At 39.5% G+C, this 22,108-nt stretch overlaps 1 protein-coding gene across 1 annotated transcript; it reads left to right on the forward strand.

Moving 5' to 3' along the window:
- The first annotated feature begins 199 nt into the window (after positions 1-199).
- On the forward strand, positions 200-21,730 carry LOC139938410 (short-chain specific acyl-CoA dehydrogenase, mitochondrial-like). Its single transcript, XM_071933915.1, has 10 exons — positions 200-290; positions 1,110-1,267; positions 2,760-2,909; positions 4,955-5,066; positions 7,384-7,535; positions 9,773-9,943; positions 10,980-11,036; positions 13,341-13,517; positions 15,318-15,374; positions 16,781-21,730. Exons 1-10 carry the CDS (start codon positions 209-211, stop codon positions 16,937-16,939), a joined length of 1,275 nt encoding a protein of 424 aa, XP_071790016.1. The 5' UTR covers positions 200-208; the 3' UTR covers positions 16,940-21,730.
- The last annotated feature ends 378 nt before the right edge of the window (positions 21,731-22,108 follow it).

Raw genomic sequence — 22,108 nt, forward strand, 5'->3', positions numbered from 1 at the left:
AGAGCAAACAAGTTATGTTGTATTTGAAGTATCTTGTACGGCCCCTCCCTTTTGCGAAACCCCACCCCTTTCCGTCGTGGCAGCACTAGTTACACAATCAGCACATCCTCGTTCCCACGAAAGCACACGGTCCCATGCGCCGTGCACACGGGGAATCGACCAAAGAGCATACAATGAATTAAGAACGAGGATTCCCCCATGTTACAAAATGGCTGCTGTGAGGATGACAATGCGCCGGCTGGCGTCTGCTGTGAACAGAAGATTGCCACTGACAGCAACTCTAAACAAAGGTGTGATTATACAGTTTGTTAATTGAATTAATTAACCTCATAATGATTTGTATGTGGACATTTTATTTTGTTGAGCAGACGTTCACTGAGTGAAACTGGACTGTTTTAATCGGACGTAATTTACAGTACAGTGGTACACTTCTTCTTGATCATTGATTGATGTTGTGTTCAATCAACCACCCTTGGCCACGCAAGTGGGGCTATTCTCATTCATGCCATTTCCAACAACAAAACCGACGTCCGTCGAACATCTCTCACGACAATAACGAGTCTGCTTTTTTCTGTTATTTTTTTTTATCTCTCCAACATTAGGCTCTGTAACTGTAGGGGGGTGTCTTTTTTTCAACTCTCATTGACATTGGCCCTGGGCTGGGGGGGACAGAAAATCCCTTCCGCAATCTCAATTTTGTTTACTGTAATTCAGCCCCGAACGAAACCGCATAGTTCTAGGAGTAGTTCGAACCCATACTCTTACTGGCCAGAAACACCAGAGGTTGAGTTCAGTGCGTGCAACAGGACCCCTTTTGATAGGAGAAAGTGCTTTAAAAGTTGTATTTCATCAGCTTATTTGGTAAATTAAAGCGGTCTAGGCCTTTACACAGTATGAAGAAAAAGAAAATATGTTATCCCCATAAATATAACGAAGTAAACAGCAGTAATTTTGGTATCCAGCGACTTCTTTGGGAAAAGATGCTGCATCCAACTGCCACTTTTTCATTAGAATGTAATTGATCAAGATCATATCAGAAAAACGCTATAGCTTTATAACTGCACTATCCGTTATTATGCAAATTTATTGTTTACTCTTTTCTTCGGTAGCCACACATAATGTGACACACACTCGCTGTATGTCAGGGTGGGCTGACCTACCAGACATCCACACTATGTTGAGGAAGACGTGTCGTGACTTTGCTGATAAGGAGTTGATGCCCATTGCAGGAGAGCTTGACAAGGAGCACAGATATCCTAAAGAACAAGTAAGTCCACAATAACATTCAAATTGTATGACGTTTATTTTTTTCATGCATGAATGCAATGGTGCAAAGTTGGAAGTTGGAATAGTTTACGAGAAAGAAGTAATTTTCTCCGAGATTGAGTTTGAGACCTCAGATTAAGAATTTGAGGTCTCCAAATCTAGCATCTAAAAGCACACAACCTCGTGTGCTACGGGTATTTTTTCTTTCATTATTATCTTGCAACTTTTGAGCTAAAATTGAGCTAAAATTGACCGATTGAGCTAAAATTTTCACAGGTTTGATATTTTATGCATATGTTGAGATGCACCAAGTGGTCTTTGACAGTTAGTGTCCAGTGTCTTTAACAGTGATAAAGTGCGTTTTGAACTAACCTGTGCATATTGAGACATGCTGGCGCCGTAATGTTGTTTGTGCCATGTGCAGTAACTGTACTGCTGCATTATCAAAGACACGCGCACACAGTGTTGTGGTACATAAGGTGCAATAGGACAAATTCTGATGGAGCAAGAATTTTAAAGGGAGTGGAGCGAGACATGTGACAATCCTCCAATCAAATGACAATGATCTACTTGGGTGTTATATTGATAAGAGTAAGGGAGCGTCTCAAAAGTCGGAACGGTAGGAACGTTCTTTTTGGATCGCAAGAGTATCCCCGCTGCTTTTGTCCGTTCCACAGGACCGGTCTTTTGGAACGCTCCGCGTATACTTTGTCATGATGTTGCGATCCTGCGGGCATATGCCCGCAGGAACGTTCTTTTGCGCTAGGAACGTGCCCGACTTTTGAGACGCTCCCTAACTAAGAATGGGTCTCAAACTCGTTGCTCTCGTGTGTTGTTTAACACATGTAAAAGAACCAAGTGTATTTATCATAAAGCGAAGGGGTTCCAGGTCTGTACGGCAGCAAATTGCGCCACAGCACATTGTAAAACATTAAATGGTGCTATAAAAGGATTAGGTCTCAAAATTCAATCAAAGAATAGGATTTTAGGCATTGCATGGTGAGGTAACACCATGTGTGTATCTGCTTGCCAGGTAGAGTTTGTTCTTACAGAACTGTCTTGCTATATTCTACTGTCGCGGAGTAGATAATAGGCAGTCTCCTCATGATGACTAGAGCAAGCTAGTCGAAACGTTAAGACCAATTCAGAACCGACTCCGCGGCAGTACAGTTAATTACGATCCTATAAGCTTAAGTATAGTAGTCCCAGTCTATTTTCTATTCCATCCGCCCTGATGTAATAGTTAAAAGCAGGACAGTTCTTTTCAGAACTGAGAAGTCTCCCAAACCCCCGATTATCTACTCCGCGGCAGTAGCATAAAGCAACACAAATCTCTAAGAACAAACTCTACCTGGCAAGTAGATACACACATGGTGTTACCGGAAACCAAATATACATCAAACAAAGAGCCCACTATTATCATTTTCTTATTATTAAGGATAGATTTGGGCTTTTCTTGTAATGCTGGATGGATGATTTTTTGTCATTTTTAGGTGAAGAAGTTGGGAGAGCTTGGGCTGATGGCAATCGATGTCCCAGAGGTCTATGGTGGTACTGGTCTGGACTACTTAGCCTATGCTATTGCTATGGAAGAGATCAGCAGAGGATGTGCATCATGTGGAGTCGTTATGAGTGTGAATAATGTAAGTAGGAGAAAAAAACATGGTTGCCTCAGGTCAAATCAGGCCTGGAGTTACACGCAGGCAACGGAGGCCTAAGCTTTGGCGATAGCACGATATTATCGAATATCGCGATATTAATTTGGACACGATTTCGATATCGGATGGATTTGGTTTTACTCGAAATATCGATATATCGATAATCGCGATATATCGATAAATCGATTAGATATCGCGATGTATTTGCTAGCTGAGACAACTTGCACCCCATGGGTTTGGAGTAAAACCAGAAGAATGGGTCATTAGAACACCTCTCTTATGCTAGGATTGTCTCTTCTACAACTTTCACTTGGAGTTTTCAGACTGATGATGTCAAAGTTCATTAATCGCGATTATATCTAATATCGCGATATATTGTCAGCGATATATCGTGAATAAAATAAATCGATATCGCCCAAGCTTACGGACACCATGGCTTCCGTTGCCCCTTGTCTCGGCCTTGGTGCCCCTTCAAATAGTTTCTCTTTGACTTCAAAGATTTTTCAATGGAAGTGCCCTTTGCAAAATGAAAAATTTGCTTTCTTTAACATCAAATTCCAGGCCAGTCAAGTGACTTTAGTACAGTGCCAACAAACTCAAATCTTTGCATCGGGATGAAGAAAATAATTAGTTCTTGCTTTACACCTAACATTTTAAAGCACTGTATACTCGGTAATTTCCCCAAATTCTGTGAAAAAAAAACCCAGGAAAAACACTCGGTGGGATTCAAACCCCTGACCTTTGCATTGTACTTAAAGGGAAGGTACACGTTTGGTAATTACTCAAAACAAATATTAACTTAAAAACTGACTTGGTAACGAGCATTGGAGAGCTGTTGATAATATTTGAAGTAACGTAGTTCTTGAGAAAGAGGTAGTTTCTCACTAAAATAATAAAATACGTCTAGCTATAAGTCTTTTATTCCTACCTGAAAGCACACAGATTCGTCCAACAAGGATGTTTTTTCTTTCATCATTTTCTCCCAACTCCGATGACCAATTGAATTGAGCTCAGATTTTCGCAGGTTTGTTATTTTATGCATATGTTGAGATACAGTAAGTGAGAAGACTGGTCTTTGACAATTACCAATAGTGTACCTTCCCTTTAAATCAGTGCTAACACATAGGAGTCAAACTGCCTCTAGCCAACGAGCTAGGTCGGTGGTATAGCGGTTTGACATCTGCTCCAGCAGTGCAAAGGTTGTGGGTTCGAACCCCACCCGAGCGATTTTGCCTGTGTTTTTTCCTCGATACTATACAGTGGTTCATACACACAAACAAATCATAAGCACAAAACTGTTAGGCCTATCAAATGTATTTCTGTAGCTACATATTTTGCTTAAAAAAAAAAACACTCAGTGCGTAGCAATTTTTTGTTGCACTGAACAGCTTTGTGTAGTAAAGTCCGGAGCCAAGTCGGATGGCGCTGCTGACCACTGGATTGTATACTGATGGTCCAAAGATTAACACTTTTTTGGGCCACTTTAAAGGCAGTGGACACTATCAGTCATTGTCAAAGACTAGCCTTCACAGTTGGTGTATCTCAACAGATGCATAAAATAACAACCCTGTGAAAATTTGAGCTCCATCGGTCATCGAAGTTGCGAGATAATAATAAAAGAAAAATAACCCTTGTCACATGAAGTTGTGTGCGTTTAGATGGTTGATTTTGAGACCTCAAGTTCTTAATCTGAGGTCTTGAAATCAAATTCGTGGAAAATTACTTCTTTCTCAAAAACTATGGCACTTCAGAGGGAGGCGTTTCACACAATGTTTTATACTATCAACCTCTCTTCATTACTCATTACCAAGTGAGGTTTTATGCTCATAATTATTTTGAGTAATTACCAATAGTGTCCACTGCCTTTAAACAGTTTCACACTGGCATTTACTCAACTTTATAAGAAGACCCAAATTTGATGGGTTGCAGTATCATAAATGTTTTGTTAAAACCAAGTCAGAAAGGATATTTCTATCAAAATCTGAGTCTTAGTTTCGCTTAAAAAAATTGGATTGTGCTTTTTTTTTCAGTCTTTATATCTTGGACCAATTATGAAGTTTGGCAATGAAGAGCAGATTGAGAAGTTTGCCAAACCATTCCTAGACGGTGACAGGGTCGGCTGTTTTGGACTCAGCGAGCCAGGTAAGATTTAAAGTTGTCAGCAAAATAAATCATCAACTGGCAGAGGAGCGTAATGCCTAGCCTTGATCGGTTTTAGAACTATTTTATTCATGTTTTTTCTTTGAAAACCTTTTGAAACAACTGGCAAAAGTAAAGTGTAGATTTACCAGGTTGGTGGTTTAGTGGCATCTGCTCTAGCAATGCAAAGGTCCTTGGATCGAATCCCACAGGAGTGACTTTCTGGTGAATCTTTTTACAGAACCCGGGAAAGTATACAGTGCTATGTTTATATCGCTGTAAGGGTTAGAACAAATTTAGTGTGGCGTTCGAACTGTCTCGGTGGTCTAGTCATTAGACATCTGTTCTAGCAATGCAAAGGTCCTGGGTTTGAATCCCACAGGAGTGACTTGCCGGTGAATCTTTTAACAGAACTCGGGGAAAGTACAGAGTATACAGTGCTTTGTTTATATTATCGCTGTAAACGTAAGAACAAATTCAGTGTGGTACCCTCTACTAATAAATGGAGTTCGGACTGCCTCGGTGGTCTAGTCATTAGACATCTGTTCTAGGAGATCAAAGGTTGTTGGATCGAATCCCACCAGAGTGACTCACCTGTGGATTTTTTTCACGGTACTAGAGAAAGTACCAAGTATACTTGTAGGCCTACAGTGATTAATACACATTGGTGTGAAGTTAAAAACATTTTATCCTTTATCCCAATGCAAAGTTAACATCTATTCATAAATACCTCAGACAGTTTCGCTATTCCTATTGGTGGAGAGCGAGTCACGTGGTTGTGTATAAACCTTTGTTTATGACCGGTAAAAAGTGTTAACTCATGGGCGTGACACATGACCTTGGACCTGTTCTTTTAAGACAGTTCTTTTCATTCCTATTGGTCAAGGGCAACGGCTGAAACAATTGTGCCACATCACGTGATACGCGCGACATGCACAGCATTTACCATTTCATAGCAGGGCTTTACCATTTCATAGCTGGAGGGGTGTTGTGTTGAAAGAAATCATTTAACAATTAAAATTTTTGCATTTGTTTTACTTTTTGACCAAAAAGGGATGATGTTTTTGACCGAAAAGGTATTTATGAATGGGAATCAAAGTGTGTTGAATCGGTTTTCAACTAGTGGTTTAACCCGCCGAAGCTTGGTTCTTTATAATTTACCTCGACTTCGTCTCGGTAAAAATTACCAAGAACCAGGCCTCGTTGGGATTAAACCACTAGTTGAAAACCTCTTCACCACACATTGATTCCCTTATTAAATCATAGGCTTGCTCAGTGGTCAAGTGGTAAGACATCTGCTCTAGCAATGCAAAAGTCAAGGGTTCAAATCCAGCCTGAGTGACTTGTCTGTGGATTTTTTCACAGAACTGAGAAAAGTACTGAGTGTCCAGTTCTCAGTACACATATTCTTTATCCCGATGCAAAAGTTAATATCTATTCATAAATACCTCAGACAGTTTCGCTATTCCTATTGGTGGAGAGCGCGTCATGTGGGGGTGTTTAAACGGTTGATAATGACCAGCTGGAGCTGTTTATAACCGGTTGTTTTCGGATATGTTTAGATGCATACTACGCAGTAGTCTTGGTGCAAGACGTTTCTCGTTACGGGCGATGCCGGCGCTATTGGTGAGTTAGCCGCGCTGAAAATGACAAACGTCTTGCACCAAGACTAACTACGCGCAAGAATGATATCCGAAAACTGTCTCATGTAATAATAATAATATCAGAGTCTTATATAGCGCACGTATCTACCAAACAAGGTACTCAAGGCGCTGAGTATATACAAACTTTCAGAAAGATAGGTTATTGCAGTGATGAATTCCGAGACCCAATTATTTAGCACCTTATAAGGGTTTACAAGGTGCTACAGAGCTCAAGGGACGTCAGAAAACAGAGTTTCCAACTTTATTACGTCTTTTTACCAAAATGGCATTTATGAATGGGAATAAAAAGGTAGTGACTTGTTTTTTAGTCGGCCGTTTGAAACCTTGCAAGGCCGTGGCCGTGCGACTGCCACGACCCTGCTGGTTTTAAACGGCCGATTAAGAACCCGTCGCTACCCTTTTACTCCCTTGTTAAATCATTGCGGTACATTGCATTCGAACTGCCTCTAGCTACCGGGCTAGCTCGATGGTCTAGTGGTAAGACATCCGCTCTCTTAACTCAAAGGTTGAGGGATGGAGTGATATGCCTGTGGAATTTTTTCACAGAACTTTGGAAAGTACCAAGTATAAAGTGCTGAATACACATCGGTGTAAGGTTTACAAATATATTGTGTAATTTTTGTCTATATACCCTAACTTTAATGTTTTCTCTCTAGGGAATGGCAGTGATGCAGGTGCCGCCTCGACCACGGCGAGACTAAACGGGGACCATTGGGTACTGAATGGCAGGAAAGCCTGGATTACAAATGGCTATGAATCAGAAGCTAGTGTTGTCTTTGCTACTACAGACAAATCACTCAAACACAAGGTAAAACATCAAGGCACAGGCGTGGAATTTCATCTTTAAAGAGGGCAAGGCCTTTTTAATTTTGGTTTTTACCCATACACCGATGTGTGTAGCACTGTATACTCAGTACTTTCCCAAGTCCTGTGAAAAATATCACAGGCTTGGCTCGGGTTGGATTCGAACCCACGACCCTTGCAATTCTAGAGCAGTGTCTTACCAACTAGACTACCGAGGTAGTTAGTAAAACACTGCTCTAGAGTTGCAAGGGTTGTGGGTTCGAATCCCACCTGAGTAACATGCCTGTAAAATTAATATTCTTTATCCCTGATGCAAATTTAACATCTCTTATAAGGCCATTTTAATTTTGTAAAGGGTAATATCTATTGTAAAATCTCAAAGTCTAAGGGATACTTTGAAGGGCACCAAGGCCAACACAAGTTCAAGGGAGGCAATGGTCTCTGTGGCCTGCTGGCACTATAGGTCCTCCATTATGCAAAATCAAATGGGTGGTCCAGTTAATAGGGGCAACTCTCAAAACTAGGCCTGGGCGAATTATTTGAATATCCGGTTAATGGCGAATAGGTTTTCCTATCCGTAACCGCGAATGCCTTTTTTTTCTTAACCTGATATCCGCATAGGGTGCGAATAGCTATTTACATACCGGATAATTCTGTAATTACAACCGAGTAACCGGATATTCTTTAATATCCGAATATCCGCGGACGTCGGGCGACAACTGATAGGAATGTTTTGTCTGAATCCTTCTGAAACTTCTATTAAGACAGCATCAAACAGCATAAATTAAGTATTAAACTATGCTCACCTCCGTGAAGAGTTAAAACAATGACATTTCTGACGTAATTTGTTCAAAGATTACAAAGGTTTTCCTTCACGTAGAGTCAATCACGATCAAAAGAAATAGCAAATCGCCATCTCAAATTAGATCCGGTCATTTTTATGAATGAACCGAGTGACACTGTCTAAAACTAATATCAATCCGCCCATAAGATCTCATTCACAAACGAACAGCACCCTCTAGCGGCAAAAAAAATTTTTTTTATTTTTTTATTTTTAATAGCGCCCTCTAGCGGCGAAAAAACTATTCGAATATCCGGTTAATTTCGGATAGTTGGCCAGCGGTGTCCGAATAACAAAATTTCACTATTCGCCCAGCACTACTGCTGGCACTATAGATCCTCCATTATGCAAAATCAAATGGGTGGTCCAGTTAATAGGGGCAACTCTCACAACTATTCAACAGGGGCAAGTTGAATTGTAGGCCTGATACATTGTTGCAAGGGCAAGGCAGTTTTTCCTTCAAAAAAGAACCGCTGTGCATTTTTACCTGTGCATTTCATGGTAAACAAAAGCACTGACCAGGGTTATTGGAGCACTTGCCTTTGTTGTCTCCATGAAGTATGCTATACCTGAAATGAATATCGTTGGGTGCGTTCGTTTAGCTTCCCTGGGTCGACCCCGATGTTGCGTATTATATTTTTTTCCAGGACGAACGTGGGCACACAATTATCCCGTGATCGTCCTCGAACCAGGAAAAAAACCCAGACACGTCCAACGTGTGCCTTCCTGTGGTGACGTCAGTGCACCTCGGGCCAGCCTCAAGAGCCCCGCTTGTGGATTGGGTCACTTAGGGCTGGCCCGAGGTGCACTGACGTCACCACGGGAAGGCTTAGAAATACGCAACATCGGGGTCGACCCAGGGAAGCTAAACGAACGCACCCACTATATTTCTTGAATCTTGAAAAACATTAATTTAAAGGCTGAGTGTTCAAATCAAATATGCAGAAAATAATACTTAGCATCTTGAAAGGCAGTGGACACTATGTATATTGGTAATTACTCATAATAATTGTTAGCATAAAAACTTACCTGGTAACAAGCAATGGAGAGTTGTTTATAGTATACAAGATTGTGAGAAGCGGCTCCCTCTTTAGTAACATAGTTTTTGAGAAAGAAGTAATTTCTCAGTAAAATATTTGAATTGATTTTGAGACCTCGCGCGTGAGGTCTCAAAATCGAGCATGAAAGCACCCAAATTGGTGTGACAAGGGTGTTTTTTCTTCCATTATTATCTCGCAACTGTGACGACCAATTGAGTTCAAATTTGTACAGGTTTGTTATTTTATGCATATGTGGAGATACACCAAGTGAGAAGACTGGTCTTTGACATTACCAAAGGTGTCCAGTGTCTTTAAAAGAGTCATCTTTTTTGAAACTGTGATCTGTTTGTTTTAATGCAGGGCATCAGTGCTTTCCTCGTTCCCAAACCCACCGAGGGTCTCTCCTTGGGGAAGAAGGAAGACAAGTTGGGAATAAGAGCATCGTCAACAACGGAACTCATCTTTGAGGATTGCGCAATCCCGAGGGAGAATCTACTGGGTCAGGAAGGCATGGGATTCAAGATTGCCATGGTAACCAATAAACAAATCATTGATTCTCAGGATGGCGTCAGGCCTGATAACTTCACGGAGGCAATGAAGGCGATTGCCTCCGTGTCCCCTGGTCATTGCCTTGGTGCCCTTGAAATGCTCCAGTACAAGTTTGCAATTTCATCATAGGGTGCCCTTTACCAAGAAGAAAATGCCTTGGTGCCCTTGCCCTTTCAAAAACAAAGCATACAGCCCTGTGGCGTAGTGGTATCTTTCTTGCCTCCCATCTCTGGGACCACGTTTTGAAGTCAGGCCGGGGCACTGTTTGGATTAGGTTTTTGTCCTAGCACTATATACATTGTAGGACTCTTCTTCTGTGTGCTGTACACAGATACAGAGTCCTAAATATTAGGGCCCGTTTCTAGGGCGGAAAATTTTCAAAGCTTCATAAGTCAAATCTTACCTGCAAGAAGCCACTAATATCAACAGATTCACATTCCATGGCAGCATACATTTTTCTGCGGTGGGTTTTGGTCGTCATGTATTCCTCACAAATCCGTCATTTTCGGGAAATAATGCAGCTCCCCATGTTAAACAATTCTTGTTTTGATCGTATTCTCACAGTCTGCTGTGCGTATGCGTACATTCACGTAAAAGACGCGAGACATAAACAAATTTATGCACTTCTTGGTCACCGTATCTTGACTGCACAGCGTTAACATGCAAGCGCATCGCCATCGTTCAAGCGTGTCGTGCGCCTCAGAAATTTGGCTTGGAGCGTTCTTGAGAAAAACCCATGTTTTAACAATATATTTTTTGTATGTTTCCTATGGACTGCAGCTATTAGAAAACTGTAATATCTATATATTTGAGATCATCCTTTATTGTAATTGTGCATGGATTTTCACTATCTGATCCATATAATACCTGCATTACACAAAGAAATGAAACCCAAATTTTCTCAGATTTGTTATTTGATGCACACTGTACTGTCTATTTTATCAGCTCTTACAATCCTGTACTTAACACCTCTAACTGACTGTAATCCATGTTTTCATTTATTTTATTTTATGTGTAGATGACGCTTGATGCTGGAAGGATAGGAGTTGCGGCACAAGCATTGGGTATTGCTCAGGTAATGTGTTATAGAACTTTCCATTGCTGATAAACAAAGTGTGCCAAATATTAGCAAAACAATCAATCGTGTCAAAACAAAATTGTGATCAAATTCAATATTTTTTGTAAAGATTCATAAATTCAACGTATTTTTGAATATTTGTGTAACATTTCTACCAACCACGGCTACCTGCTTTTATTTTGCATTCATAATCAGACAGTTTCGCTATTTCTATTGGTGGAGAGCGCATCACGTTGGTGTGTATAAACCTTTGTTTATGACCAGTAAAAAGTGTTGAAACATGGGCATGATACGCCAGCTTGCACCTGTGCTTATAAGACAGTTTCTTCATTCCTATTGGTAGAGAGCAACGGCCGAGATAGTTGTGACACATCATGCGATACGCGCGTCGCGCACATCATTCCCTTATAAGGAGTTGTGAGGGCCTTACCATTTCATAGCTGGAAGGGTGTTGTGTTGAAAGAAATCAATTATAATTTTTGCATTTATTTTACTTTTTGATTAAAAAGTGTTGATGCTTTTGACCAAAAAGGTATTTATGAATGGGAATCAAAGTGTGTTGAATCAGTTTTCAACTTGTGGTTTAAACCCGCCGAGGCCTGGTTCTTGATAAATTATCAAAAACCAGGCCTCGTTGGGATAAAACCACTAGTTGAAAACCTTTTCACCATGTTGATTCCCTTATTTATGTGTTACCATAGTTTTCAAACCTCGGTTGGCAAAAACTTGGGCTGTGACATTGTATGAGAAAGGTCTATACTTCCTTATAATAATGATAACAAATTCTTATATAGCGCATTTCACAATAAAACGTATCAATGCACTTTACATTAGTCCCCTGGTAATTGGGCCAATAACTTCCCTTTAATCTTTCTCAGCTCCCTGATCTGCTGTGGCGCTCCGAAGGCCTTTTCATTCACAATATCAAGCTCTACCCTCGCGGGTACCCATATATACCCCTGGATGAAGAGAAGCAATTATAGTAAAGTATCTTGCTCAAGGACATAAGTGTCACGACCGGGATTCGAACTTCCTTGTGGAGTGGTGTGGCCCAGGGTTTTAGTGCATGAGGGTTTTCGTGTTGTCAGAGTGTGGTTTGGCAGCGGCGCCTTTTTTCGTCTTCTACCCTAGGTCCCCGGTTCCAATTACACAGGGGGAACAATGTGGATTTGGTTTTCTTTCCCCACCTGACTGCGTGGGTTTTCCCTGGCTGGAATAATTCTCTGGAGTTTTTCTTCCAAAACTGAAACTTCCTTCCTCAGTATCTTCTCTCCGTTGGGTTCTTGCCTACCGTGATTATGTTCGTTTTTGTTAAAAGGCATTGGACACTATTGGTATTTACTCAAAATAATTATTGGCATAAAACCATACTTGGTAACGAGTAATGGGGAGAGGTTGATAGTACAAAACATTGTGAGAAACGGCTCCCTCTGAAGTGACGTAGTTTTTGAGAAAGAAGTTGTTTTCTGCGAATTTGATTTCGAGACCTCAGATTTAGAATTGAGGTCTCGAAATCAAGCATCTGAAAGCACACAACTTCGTGTGACAACTTCGTGTGACAAGCTGTTTTTTTCTTTCATTATTATCTCGCCAAATCGACGACCAATTGAGCTCAAACTTTCACAGGTTTTTTATTTTATGCATATGTTGAGATACACCAAGTGACAAGACTGGTCTTTGACAATTACCAATAGTGTCGAGGGTCTTTAAATCCCTTGACTTCAGAAATGAAATTAAAGTAAATGCTATAAATAAATGTCCCAGATGTTTTAGACATATCGTTACTACAAACCGACTACTGGATTTTTTGTTCACAAAACCAAGATTTATGTATGTTACAGATAATAAAGGCCCTGGACACCTTTGGTTGTTGTCAAAGACAAGTATTTTCACTTGGTGTATCCGGACATCTGCATGAAATAACAAGCCTGTGAAAAGAACTCCATGGGTCATTGAAGTTGCAAGAGAATAATGAAAGAAGAATAAACCCTTGTACAAATTTGTGTGTTTTAAGATGCCAATAAAAGGCTTCAGGCCTGAAGTTTTTAAATTCAAATGTATTTCTCAAAAACTAAATGAATGTTACTTCAGAGGGAGCCGTTTCTCACAATGTTTTATACTATCAACAGTTTCCATTGCTTGTTACCAAGTAAGTTTTTATGCTAACAACTATTTTGAGTAATTATTAATAGTGTCCAATGCCTTTAACATGTTTAAGAAAATACTTGACAAATTTTCCCAGACATTACACACATTTTTGGTTTCATCTCCAAATGTTTTCTTTCTTGCATCAAATTTTAGGCTGCGTTGGAATGTGCAATCAAGTATGCAACGGAGCGAAAGGCGTTTGAGAAACCCATAGCCAGTTTACAGCTTATACAGAGTAAACTAGCTGATATGGAAGTACGAGTGGAGAGTGCCAGGCTACTCACATGGAAAGCAGCTGCTCTCAAAGATAGCGGCAAGAACTTTATAAAGGTGAGGGAAATCATTTTATTCTATTTAATGCCCCCCCCTATTTAAAGGATTTGGGTACTTTTTCAAAATGTCCATTGATTTACATTAAACTTATAGGGTTTAAAGATAATGATAGTGGAAAGCTTCCCTTCAAATATTACTTACTGAGGTGCTGTAGTTTTTGAGGAATGAGTAAAACAATGTTATGAAAATCAATTGTAAATGCTTAAAATAATTTTCATCTCATGAGACAAAAAATATTTTCATGACATTGTTTTACTCATTTCCCAAAAACTACAGCACCTCAGCACGTAACATTTTCAGGGAAGCTTTCTACTATCTTTATCTTCAAACTGTGTAAGTGTAGTGTAAATCTGTGGACATTGTGTTTTTTGTCTTACAAAAAGTACATAGACCCTTTAACAGATGTTAAAACTGGATCGAGAATTAAGAATATTATTTGGTTTTACCTAAACCTATTAAGCACTCTATGCTCAGTACCTCCTCTATTCCTGTTTAAATACACCTCCACTGTGGTGAGAGATGAACCCATGAGCTTTGCCAGAGCAAATGTCTTAACAAAAGACCACTGATATTGCCCAGTATCGAGAGACTAGAAGATATTAGACTCCTTAGCAGGAAGTACTGAGTATACACGCTTTCCACGCTTTGTGGAAGTGATGGGCCGAGCGGTTAAGAGCACCGAATTCAAACTTTGGTGTTTCCGATCAGCAGAGTGTGGGTTTGAATCCTCAGCCGTGACACTTGTGTCCTTAAGCAAGACACTTAACCATTGCTTCGACCTTCGGATGGGACAAACAGCTGTTGGTCCCATGTGTTGTGTAAACGCATGTAAAAGAACCCAGTGCGCTTAACGAAAAGAGAAGGGGTTCGCCCCGGTGTTCCTGGCTGGATTTTGAGCATATTGCGCCGTAGCACCTTGTAAACCATTACATGGTGCTAAGAATTAGGTCTCATAATTCAAACTTCGTGCCACTCACCTTGCAGTAAATACCTGGCGCTTTGTATCCTTAGGGCGCGTTATAAATACGGTAAGTAATAGTACACACATCAGTGTATGGTAAACCAAATAATATTCTTTAATCCCGATGTAAATTTTACACTTTTTTTAAATGTTGCGGTACCCGCTACTAAAACATAGGTTTCAAACTGCCTGTAGCCACAGGGCAGTCTGAGTGGTCTAGTTGAGGGATATCTGCTCTGAAAAGGCAAAGGTCGTAGGTTCGAATCCCACCTTTTTTTCACAGGACCCAGGGACCCAGGGAAAGTACACCCATACATTGCTTACACACAATGGTTTGTTGGTAAAACCAAATAATATTTGAACTCCTCTGATTCAAGGTATGAACAAATTTACCTCGTTATTATCCCAAGACCAATGTGCGTGAAAACATTCCAAATTCTGCGAATGGGGGGGGGGGGGGGTTCCACAAATTGAACCCACAAATTGATTGTGTCGTCATCAGCAGCTTGCATGACCAAGGATTGTTGGGTGCCATGGCAGTTCTTTTCAGAACTAAAAAGTCTCAAATTTTTTTCTGCCCCATGACAGTAGAGTAAATAGCACAACACGTTATTATCAAAGAACAATCTACACGGCAAAGTACATATACACACATGGTGTAACCGCAAACTAAACATACAATGATACCTCACCATGCAATGCCTCAAAATCCACACGCAGTTGTATGAAATCTCTGGTAATCAAATTGAAAAATTCCAATCTGATGATTAGTCAGTCTTTTCAAATATTCCTGTAAATCTAATGCAAGCAGTAATGTATGTTGTTTTGTTCAACAGGAGGCTGCTATGGCTAAGTTGGCTGCATCGGAGGCTGCAACTTTCTGTGCACATCAGGTATGTAATAGGCTTACACTTTCAAATAGAAGGGCCATTTTTGTAATGTTTCCAGTTCACTATTAAAGGCTGTGTAGACACAGAGAGGTTGGGGAGAGGTTGGTAGTATAAAACATTGTGAGAAACAGCTCCCTCTGAACTGGCGTAGTTTTCGAGAAAGAAGTAATTTCCCCACGAATTTGATCTCGAGACCTCAAGTTTAGAATCTGAGGTCTCAAAATCAAGCCTCAGAAAGCACACAACTTCGTGTGACAAGTGTGTTTTTTCTTTCATTATTATCTTGCAACTTTGACGACCGATCGAGCTCAAATTTTCACAGGTTTGTTATGCATATGTTGAGATACGCCATCTGTTAAGACTATGAATCTTTGACAAGTACCAATAGTTTCCGATGTCTTTAAACGGATTATTGGATTATCCAATAGGCAAACTAGACTATGCCAAGTGCCTCTGAACAAAAAATCAAATGCTTAAGAAAATAAGCACTCATGCTTGCACACGTGTTGGTCAACCCTGTAAACAAGGACTTTTTCTCCCAGTATTTTGGGTTATATTTTTCACCTTCATCTACATTGGTTTGTACGTGAAAGAAAGCCAAGTGAAGATGCCTTGCTCTGTCTTAACACCTTGGTTCTAATTGAAAGACAACCTTCCAAACACACTTGATGTTTTTTAAATTCTCGTAGTTAACTCCACTGTCTCTATCTCTAAGTGCAATAAGTTATCTCATCTGCTAATTGTCATTGACTGCCAGGGAGTAGAAATTATGGATTGAGGCAAGTTATTTTATTGATATTACATAAACTTGGGAAAAGTGAACCGAACTGGAGGATAAGGTTTTGTTTGCAAAAGGCCATGCAGTTAATTTTTAAAAAATTGGTTTGTCTTGAATTGTGGTTGCGGTAATACAAAATAAGCAATATTTTTTTTAGTGTACTTCAGAAATAAAGTATTTCTCTAGAGCTTTCAGATTGGGTGCATTCATCTTCTCATTTGAATACCTGTCCAGTACTCTTAAATCAGCATTGGACCCTTTCGGTAAACAGTGTTGTCCAAGGCCAACACTTTGTGTACCACGACTTCTATATCAAATAACAAACCTGTGAAAATTAAGGCCCAATCGGTCATCGGAGTCGGGAGAAAACAACAGAAAAACCCACCCTTGTTTCCGCGCGTTTCGCCGTGTCATGACATGTGTTTAAAATAAATCCGTAATTCTCGTTTATATTGTTTTGCTGTTTTCTCAAAAAGTAAAGCATTTCATGGAATAATATTTCAAGAGAAGTCTTTCACCATTGCCTTCTGTAAACCCTGTAAGTTATTTGTAAATCTGTGAACTTTTTTTGTTTTTTTCCTGCAATGAAAGGGTCCAATGGCTTTAATTTGTTATTTTGGTTCATATCCAGTCCATCCAGATCCTAGGTGGTATGGGATACGTGACTGACATGCCTGCTGAGAGGTTTTACAGGGATGCTCGTATTACAGAGATCTATGAAGGAACTAGTGAGATTCAGAGACTAGTCATTGCTGGCAGGATGCTGAAGGAACATGCTGAGAAAATGTAGATGAGTGATCGGAAACATTCCTTAGGCCGTGGCGGGACTTCGCAAGATCACTTGTAAGGTCATGTCGGAGACAGCGACTTTGGCTACAGCTACAGCTAGATCGCAGAGATCTACAAAGGAACTAGTGAGACTCAGAAACTAGTCATTGCTGGCAGGATGCTGAAGGAGCATGCTGAGAAAATGTAGATGAGTGATCGGAAACATTCCTTAGGCTGTGTCTGAATTGGTGACTTCGGCTACAGCTATGGCTAGATCGCGCGTGTCTCCTTATTCTTCAACACTGGCAGGCGCGCTGACCTAGCCGTTGCTGTAGCCAAAGTCGTTGTTTCGAACATGGCCTAACAAGTGATCTTGCAAGTTCAAAACCTGATGTTTGAAAACAGTAAAAACATAATTTTTTTTTTTTTTTACGATGTTCCTGTGACGCTGATGACCGAGTGAACTTAAATCTTAACTGGGTTTCATTTTATGAATATGTTGGGTTACACAAAGTGTATTCTGGTCTTTTACTAATGTTGTCCTGTGCCCAGATTCATAGAGCTGCTTAAACATTTTCTGCTAAGCAAAAATGAGCAGGATACCAGTCAAAGATTGCACACAAGGCATGCTCTTTTGACTGGTAGCCTTTTTCTGGTAAGCATATTTTTGATATGCTTAGCCATTTTTGTGCTCACCCTAATCACCTTATGCCTTTCAAAACCCATTGCTGCGTTTGATTCTGTTGGATTGAGTATCATTTGAATTCGGAAGGTCCTGGTTAACTAATGACCAAATTCTCGTTGAACAGGACCATGCAAGTTTTGGTAAAATGTTATGGTAAATTTGGTAAATCATGTTGCCTTTTCACCAACATTATTAGTAACTTACTCAGGTTTGAATCATAAAATGTGACACCCCTTGCAAAATCAGGTTCTTGTCACAAATAATGACGACAACCGAACATCAGCATTAGTATATGTATGATGTGATGTCTTAAAGGGTCTGGGTACTTTTTTTGACACAAAACACAATGTCCTCAAATTTACACTAAACTTACACGGTTTGAAGATAGTGATAGTAGAAAGCTTCCCTTAAAGTATTACTTACTGAGGTGCTGTAGTTTTTGAGAAATGAGTAAACGAGTCACAAAAACAGTTTCGTCTCAGGAGCACCTCATTAAATCATATTTTAAGGGAAGCTTTCTACTATTATTATCTTCAAACTGTGTAAGTTTAGTGTAAATCTGTGGACATTGTGTTTTGTGTTACAAAAAATACCCAAATCCTTTAAACATTATATATGTTCAACATTAACAGTTACCTTATAAGCCTGTTTTTAAACCTCTATTTTCATTACCAAACCTGCCGTCAATTTCACCAAACTTCTCCTATCTTAGGACTTAGGACGGGTTCAGTTCCATATCTAAATACATAGGACTCATTGAACTCATCCTAAGTCAGGACAGGTTACTCGTCCTAACTCGAGATAAGATTGATCCTAGCGGTTCGTGAAATCGGCTGCTGGTATTGAATGTTGGCTGGAGGTGCCAGTTTTTGCACAGTGTGTTACCTGTATTAGGATTTATTTCAAGCTAGTAATCCAAACTCAAAGAGCGAAGAATTAGTTTTTAATTGTAAAGTTTATTTGTTTTCAATTTCCATTTTTGGTGGTATTAAATGGAAAATTTGTTTTTTTTTGCATTAGAGGAGATAATTTCAATTGGAGTTATGGACAGTAAACATTTATCATATAGCAGAGACATTCTTTTGAAAAACAGATTAAATTTCCATAGTGCTACATTAAATCTAAAATGATGTTTGTTTTTGAGATCACGCTAGGATTAAAGACAGTGGACACTAATGGTAATTGTCAAAGACTAGCCTTCATAGTTGGTGTATCTCAACATATGCATAAAATAACAAACCTGTGAAAATTTGAGCCCAGTCGGTCATCGAACTTGCGAGATAATAATGAAAGAAAAAACCACCCTTGTCACACGAAGTTGTGTGCGTTTAGATGGTTGATTTCGAGACCTCAAGTTCTAAATCTGAGGTCTCGAAATCAAATTCGTGGAAAATTACTTCTTTCTCGATAACTACGTCACTTCAGAGGGAGCCGTTTCTCACAATGTTTATTACCATCAACCTCTCCCCTTACTCGTCTTCAAGAAAGGTTTTATGCTGATAATTATTTTGAGTAATTACCAATAGTGTCCACTGCCTTTAATCCTATCTTGAGTTAGGACGAGTAACTCGTCCCAACTTGGGATGGTTTCAATGCTTATTATTGCTATGGATACGGAACTTGACTCGTCCTGAAACCTAAGATTAATCCTAAGTTACGATGAGTTTTGTGAAATTGACGGCTAGTCTCTGATATTGCAGGCATACAAGGGGGAACAAATTGGCACAGTAATTTCTTTCCCTACTTTTCACCTCTGTGGACCCAGGTTAGAATCCCCAGTGTGGACATGTGTAAGTCCACATAGTGTTTCAAGTACCTACACAATGTGGATCTCTTTTGTTATTAGAGAGGTTTCTCAAGCGTGCGGATACAGATACAGATACGGATATGATAACCGTATCCGTTCAGTCACATCAGCCACGTGTTGAATTTTGTTTCACAAATTATAGGTATGTTTCACTTGAGTGCGCTCGCATTCTCGATGAGTGTTTTTCTGACATACATAACCGATTAGAGACCCCGTGTTTTATACACTGCATTTTCTTATCGTTTTGCTTGCAAATGACTAAAAAATCTAAATTTATATCAAGCATGATGTGAAAGCTATTCCGTGGGAAATGTTTTTGATCTGGGACAAAAATACAACTAAAAGTCTGCAAAACAGTATACGTTTATCTACAACGTGTATGAGCTCCCGAATCCGTTACAACGTGTATGCAAAATACGACAGTCGCGGATACGCGTCACGTGAACACACAAAGCGTCGCAGATCGGTATCTGTATGTGTATCCGTACACTTGCGAAACTTTTTTAACTCTTTTAAGTTCACACTTCGTATGTAATGTTTGCCAAGTGTTTTTTTAACAGTGTTGAAGAATTGTTGAAGGATTTTCCTGATGTGTACAAAACACAGGAATGTCCACAGAGTCACTGCAACACAGAGCCGTGTGATGTTGTTTGAATGAGAGTGAACTGTTAATAACTTGCCATTTGATTTAAAGGCAGTGGACACTATTGGTAATTACTCAAAATAATTATTAGCATAAAACCTTTCTTGATTACGAGTAATGGGGAGATGTTGATAGCATAAAACATTGTGAGAAACAGCTCCCTCTGAAGTGACGTAGTTATCGAGAAAGAAGTAATTTTCCACGAATTTGATTTCGAGACCTCAGATTTAGAATGAGAGGTCTCAAAATCAAGCATCTGAAAGCACACAACTTCGTGTGACCATGGTGCAACAAGGGTGTTTTTTTCTTTCATTTATATCTCGCAACTTCGACGACCGATTGAGCTCAGATGTTTACAGGTTTGTTATTTTATGCATATGTTGAGATACACCAAGTGAGAAGGCTAGTCTTTGACAATTACCAATAGTGTCCAGTGTCTTTATAGACTTGCTGTGCCTGAAAATATGTTTGGACAAACTGCAAGTGCCTGGATTTTGGCAAATAATGAGTAATACATTTTTTAAAAGCATTCTTCCATGTACAAGTAATGTAAAATCAAAATCTAATTGTGTGTTTTGGATATCTGCACGTATATGAAAAAACAAACTAGTTGGACAAAATGATTTTGAAATCTTCTTTTCGCAAAAACCCCGCAATAAAACTCAAATATTTTTCATGGAAGTTTTGTCTTTGCTGAGAGGTATTGGACTTGTAAATTATCATATCAATGCAATATACATACAAATATACTGAATAAATCATGGTTTTCATGCTAAGATTGGAAAATATTTTACCATGTTTGATGCTGCCTCATTTATTTTTAGAAATTGTTTTGGCAAAGGTAGGAATGGAAGAACCATAACTCAATGTAAAAACATTTGCGTGAGTTACAGTGCCCTGGAATAACAATTTCCCCCCAGATTCGCAGGAGTTTTTAAGCTAATGAGAAATTGCAATGACGTCACAATGACGGTTTTTTTTGGGGGGGCGGGGTGACAGACAATAACTCAAAGGGGCTTTAACTTCGGGACATTTTTTGTAAGACTGTAACTGTAAGGACATATTTTTAATAGATTTAAAGATGCTATGTCATATTTTTGGCCCCAAACATTGAAAAAAATAGATTTTTTTGAGTGGGCGGTATTTCAAAGAGTATCACCCACTCTAACGAAAAAAAGTTTAACTTTTACTTTTAATGGTCAGGAACCATGACAAAAAATTAAAACGTTTCTTAAAAAACACAAAAGAATTTGTCACGTGATATCACAAAAACTAACTTTTGGCACTTTATTTCACTGCTACTAATAATTGGCGGACTTTTTCGAGCAATGGCTCAAATGAAAGCTTGCAACTTTCTCAACCCCCATTAAAGTACCTATTGAATTTTAAATCAAAGTTTTTGGGTCAAAGCGGCCAAAAATGTGACATAGGATCTTTAAAGACACTTGACACAATTGGTAATTGTCAAAGAACAGTCTTCTCACATATCTCAAAATATGCACAAAATAGCAAACCTGTGAAAATTTGAACTCAATTGGTCGTCGAAATGGCGAGATAACAATTGAAGAAAAAACACCCTTGTCACACGAAGTTGTGTGCTTGCAGATGCTTGATTTCGGGACCTAAAAAGCTAATTCTGAGGTCTCGAAATCAAATTCGTGGAAAATTACTTCTTTCTCGAAAACTACGTTACTTCAGAGGGAGCCGTTTCTCACAATGTTTTATACTGTCAACACCTCTCCTTTGCTTACCAAGTGAGGTTTTATGCTAACAATTAGTTGGAGTAATTATCAATAGTGTCCACTGCCTTTAAGACAAAAATCAACTTGGTCTCAGATTCTGAGAGTTCGTTAAGCTTTGATGTTTGTGTAGTTGGGCAGGAGGGGTGTGGGGGGGGGGGGGCTCTAAGCAGAGGGCTTAAGCCACATAGCACCCTAAGGTAATTATGTCCATTGGTTTATCAACAATGTAGTTGCTCATGTGCTGATTTGCTATGCCTTCATTCTTAGTTGCCTCTATTTTTGGTATAATGTTAATTTTTGTCCTTAATTCCCTA

This window comes from Asterias amurensis, chromosome 6, assembly GCF_032118995.1.
Source record: "Asterias amurensis chromosome 6, ASM3211899v1".
Classification (NCBI taxonomy): domain Eukaryota; kingdom Metazoa; phylum Echinodermata; class Asteroidea; order Forcipulatida; family Asteriidae; genus Asterias; species Asterias amurensis.

Coding starts and splice junctions, on each gene's coding strand:
- LOC139938410 (XM_071933915.1), top strand. CDS start 209: ATGGCTGCTGTGAGGATGACAATGCGCCGGCTGGCGTCTGCTGTGAAC. Junction 1,268..2,759: donor ACAGATATCCTAAAGAACAA/GTAAGTCCACAA, acceptor TGTCATTTTTAG/GTGAAGAAGTTGGGAGAGCT. Junction 9,944..10,979: donor TGGGATTCAAGATTGCCATG/GTAACCAATAAA, acceptor TTTTATGTGTAG/ATGACGCTTGATGCTGGAAG.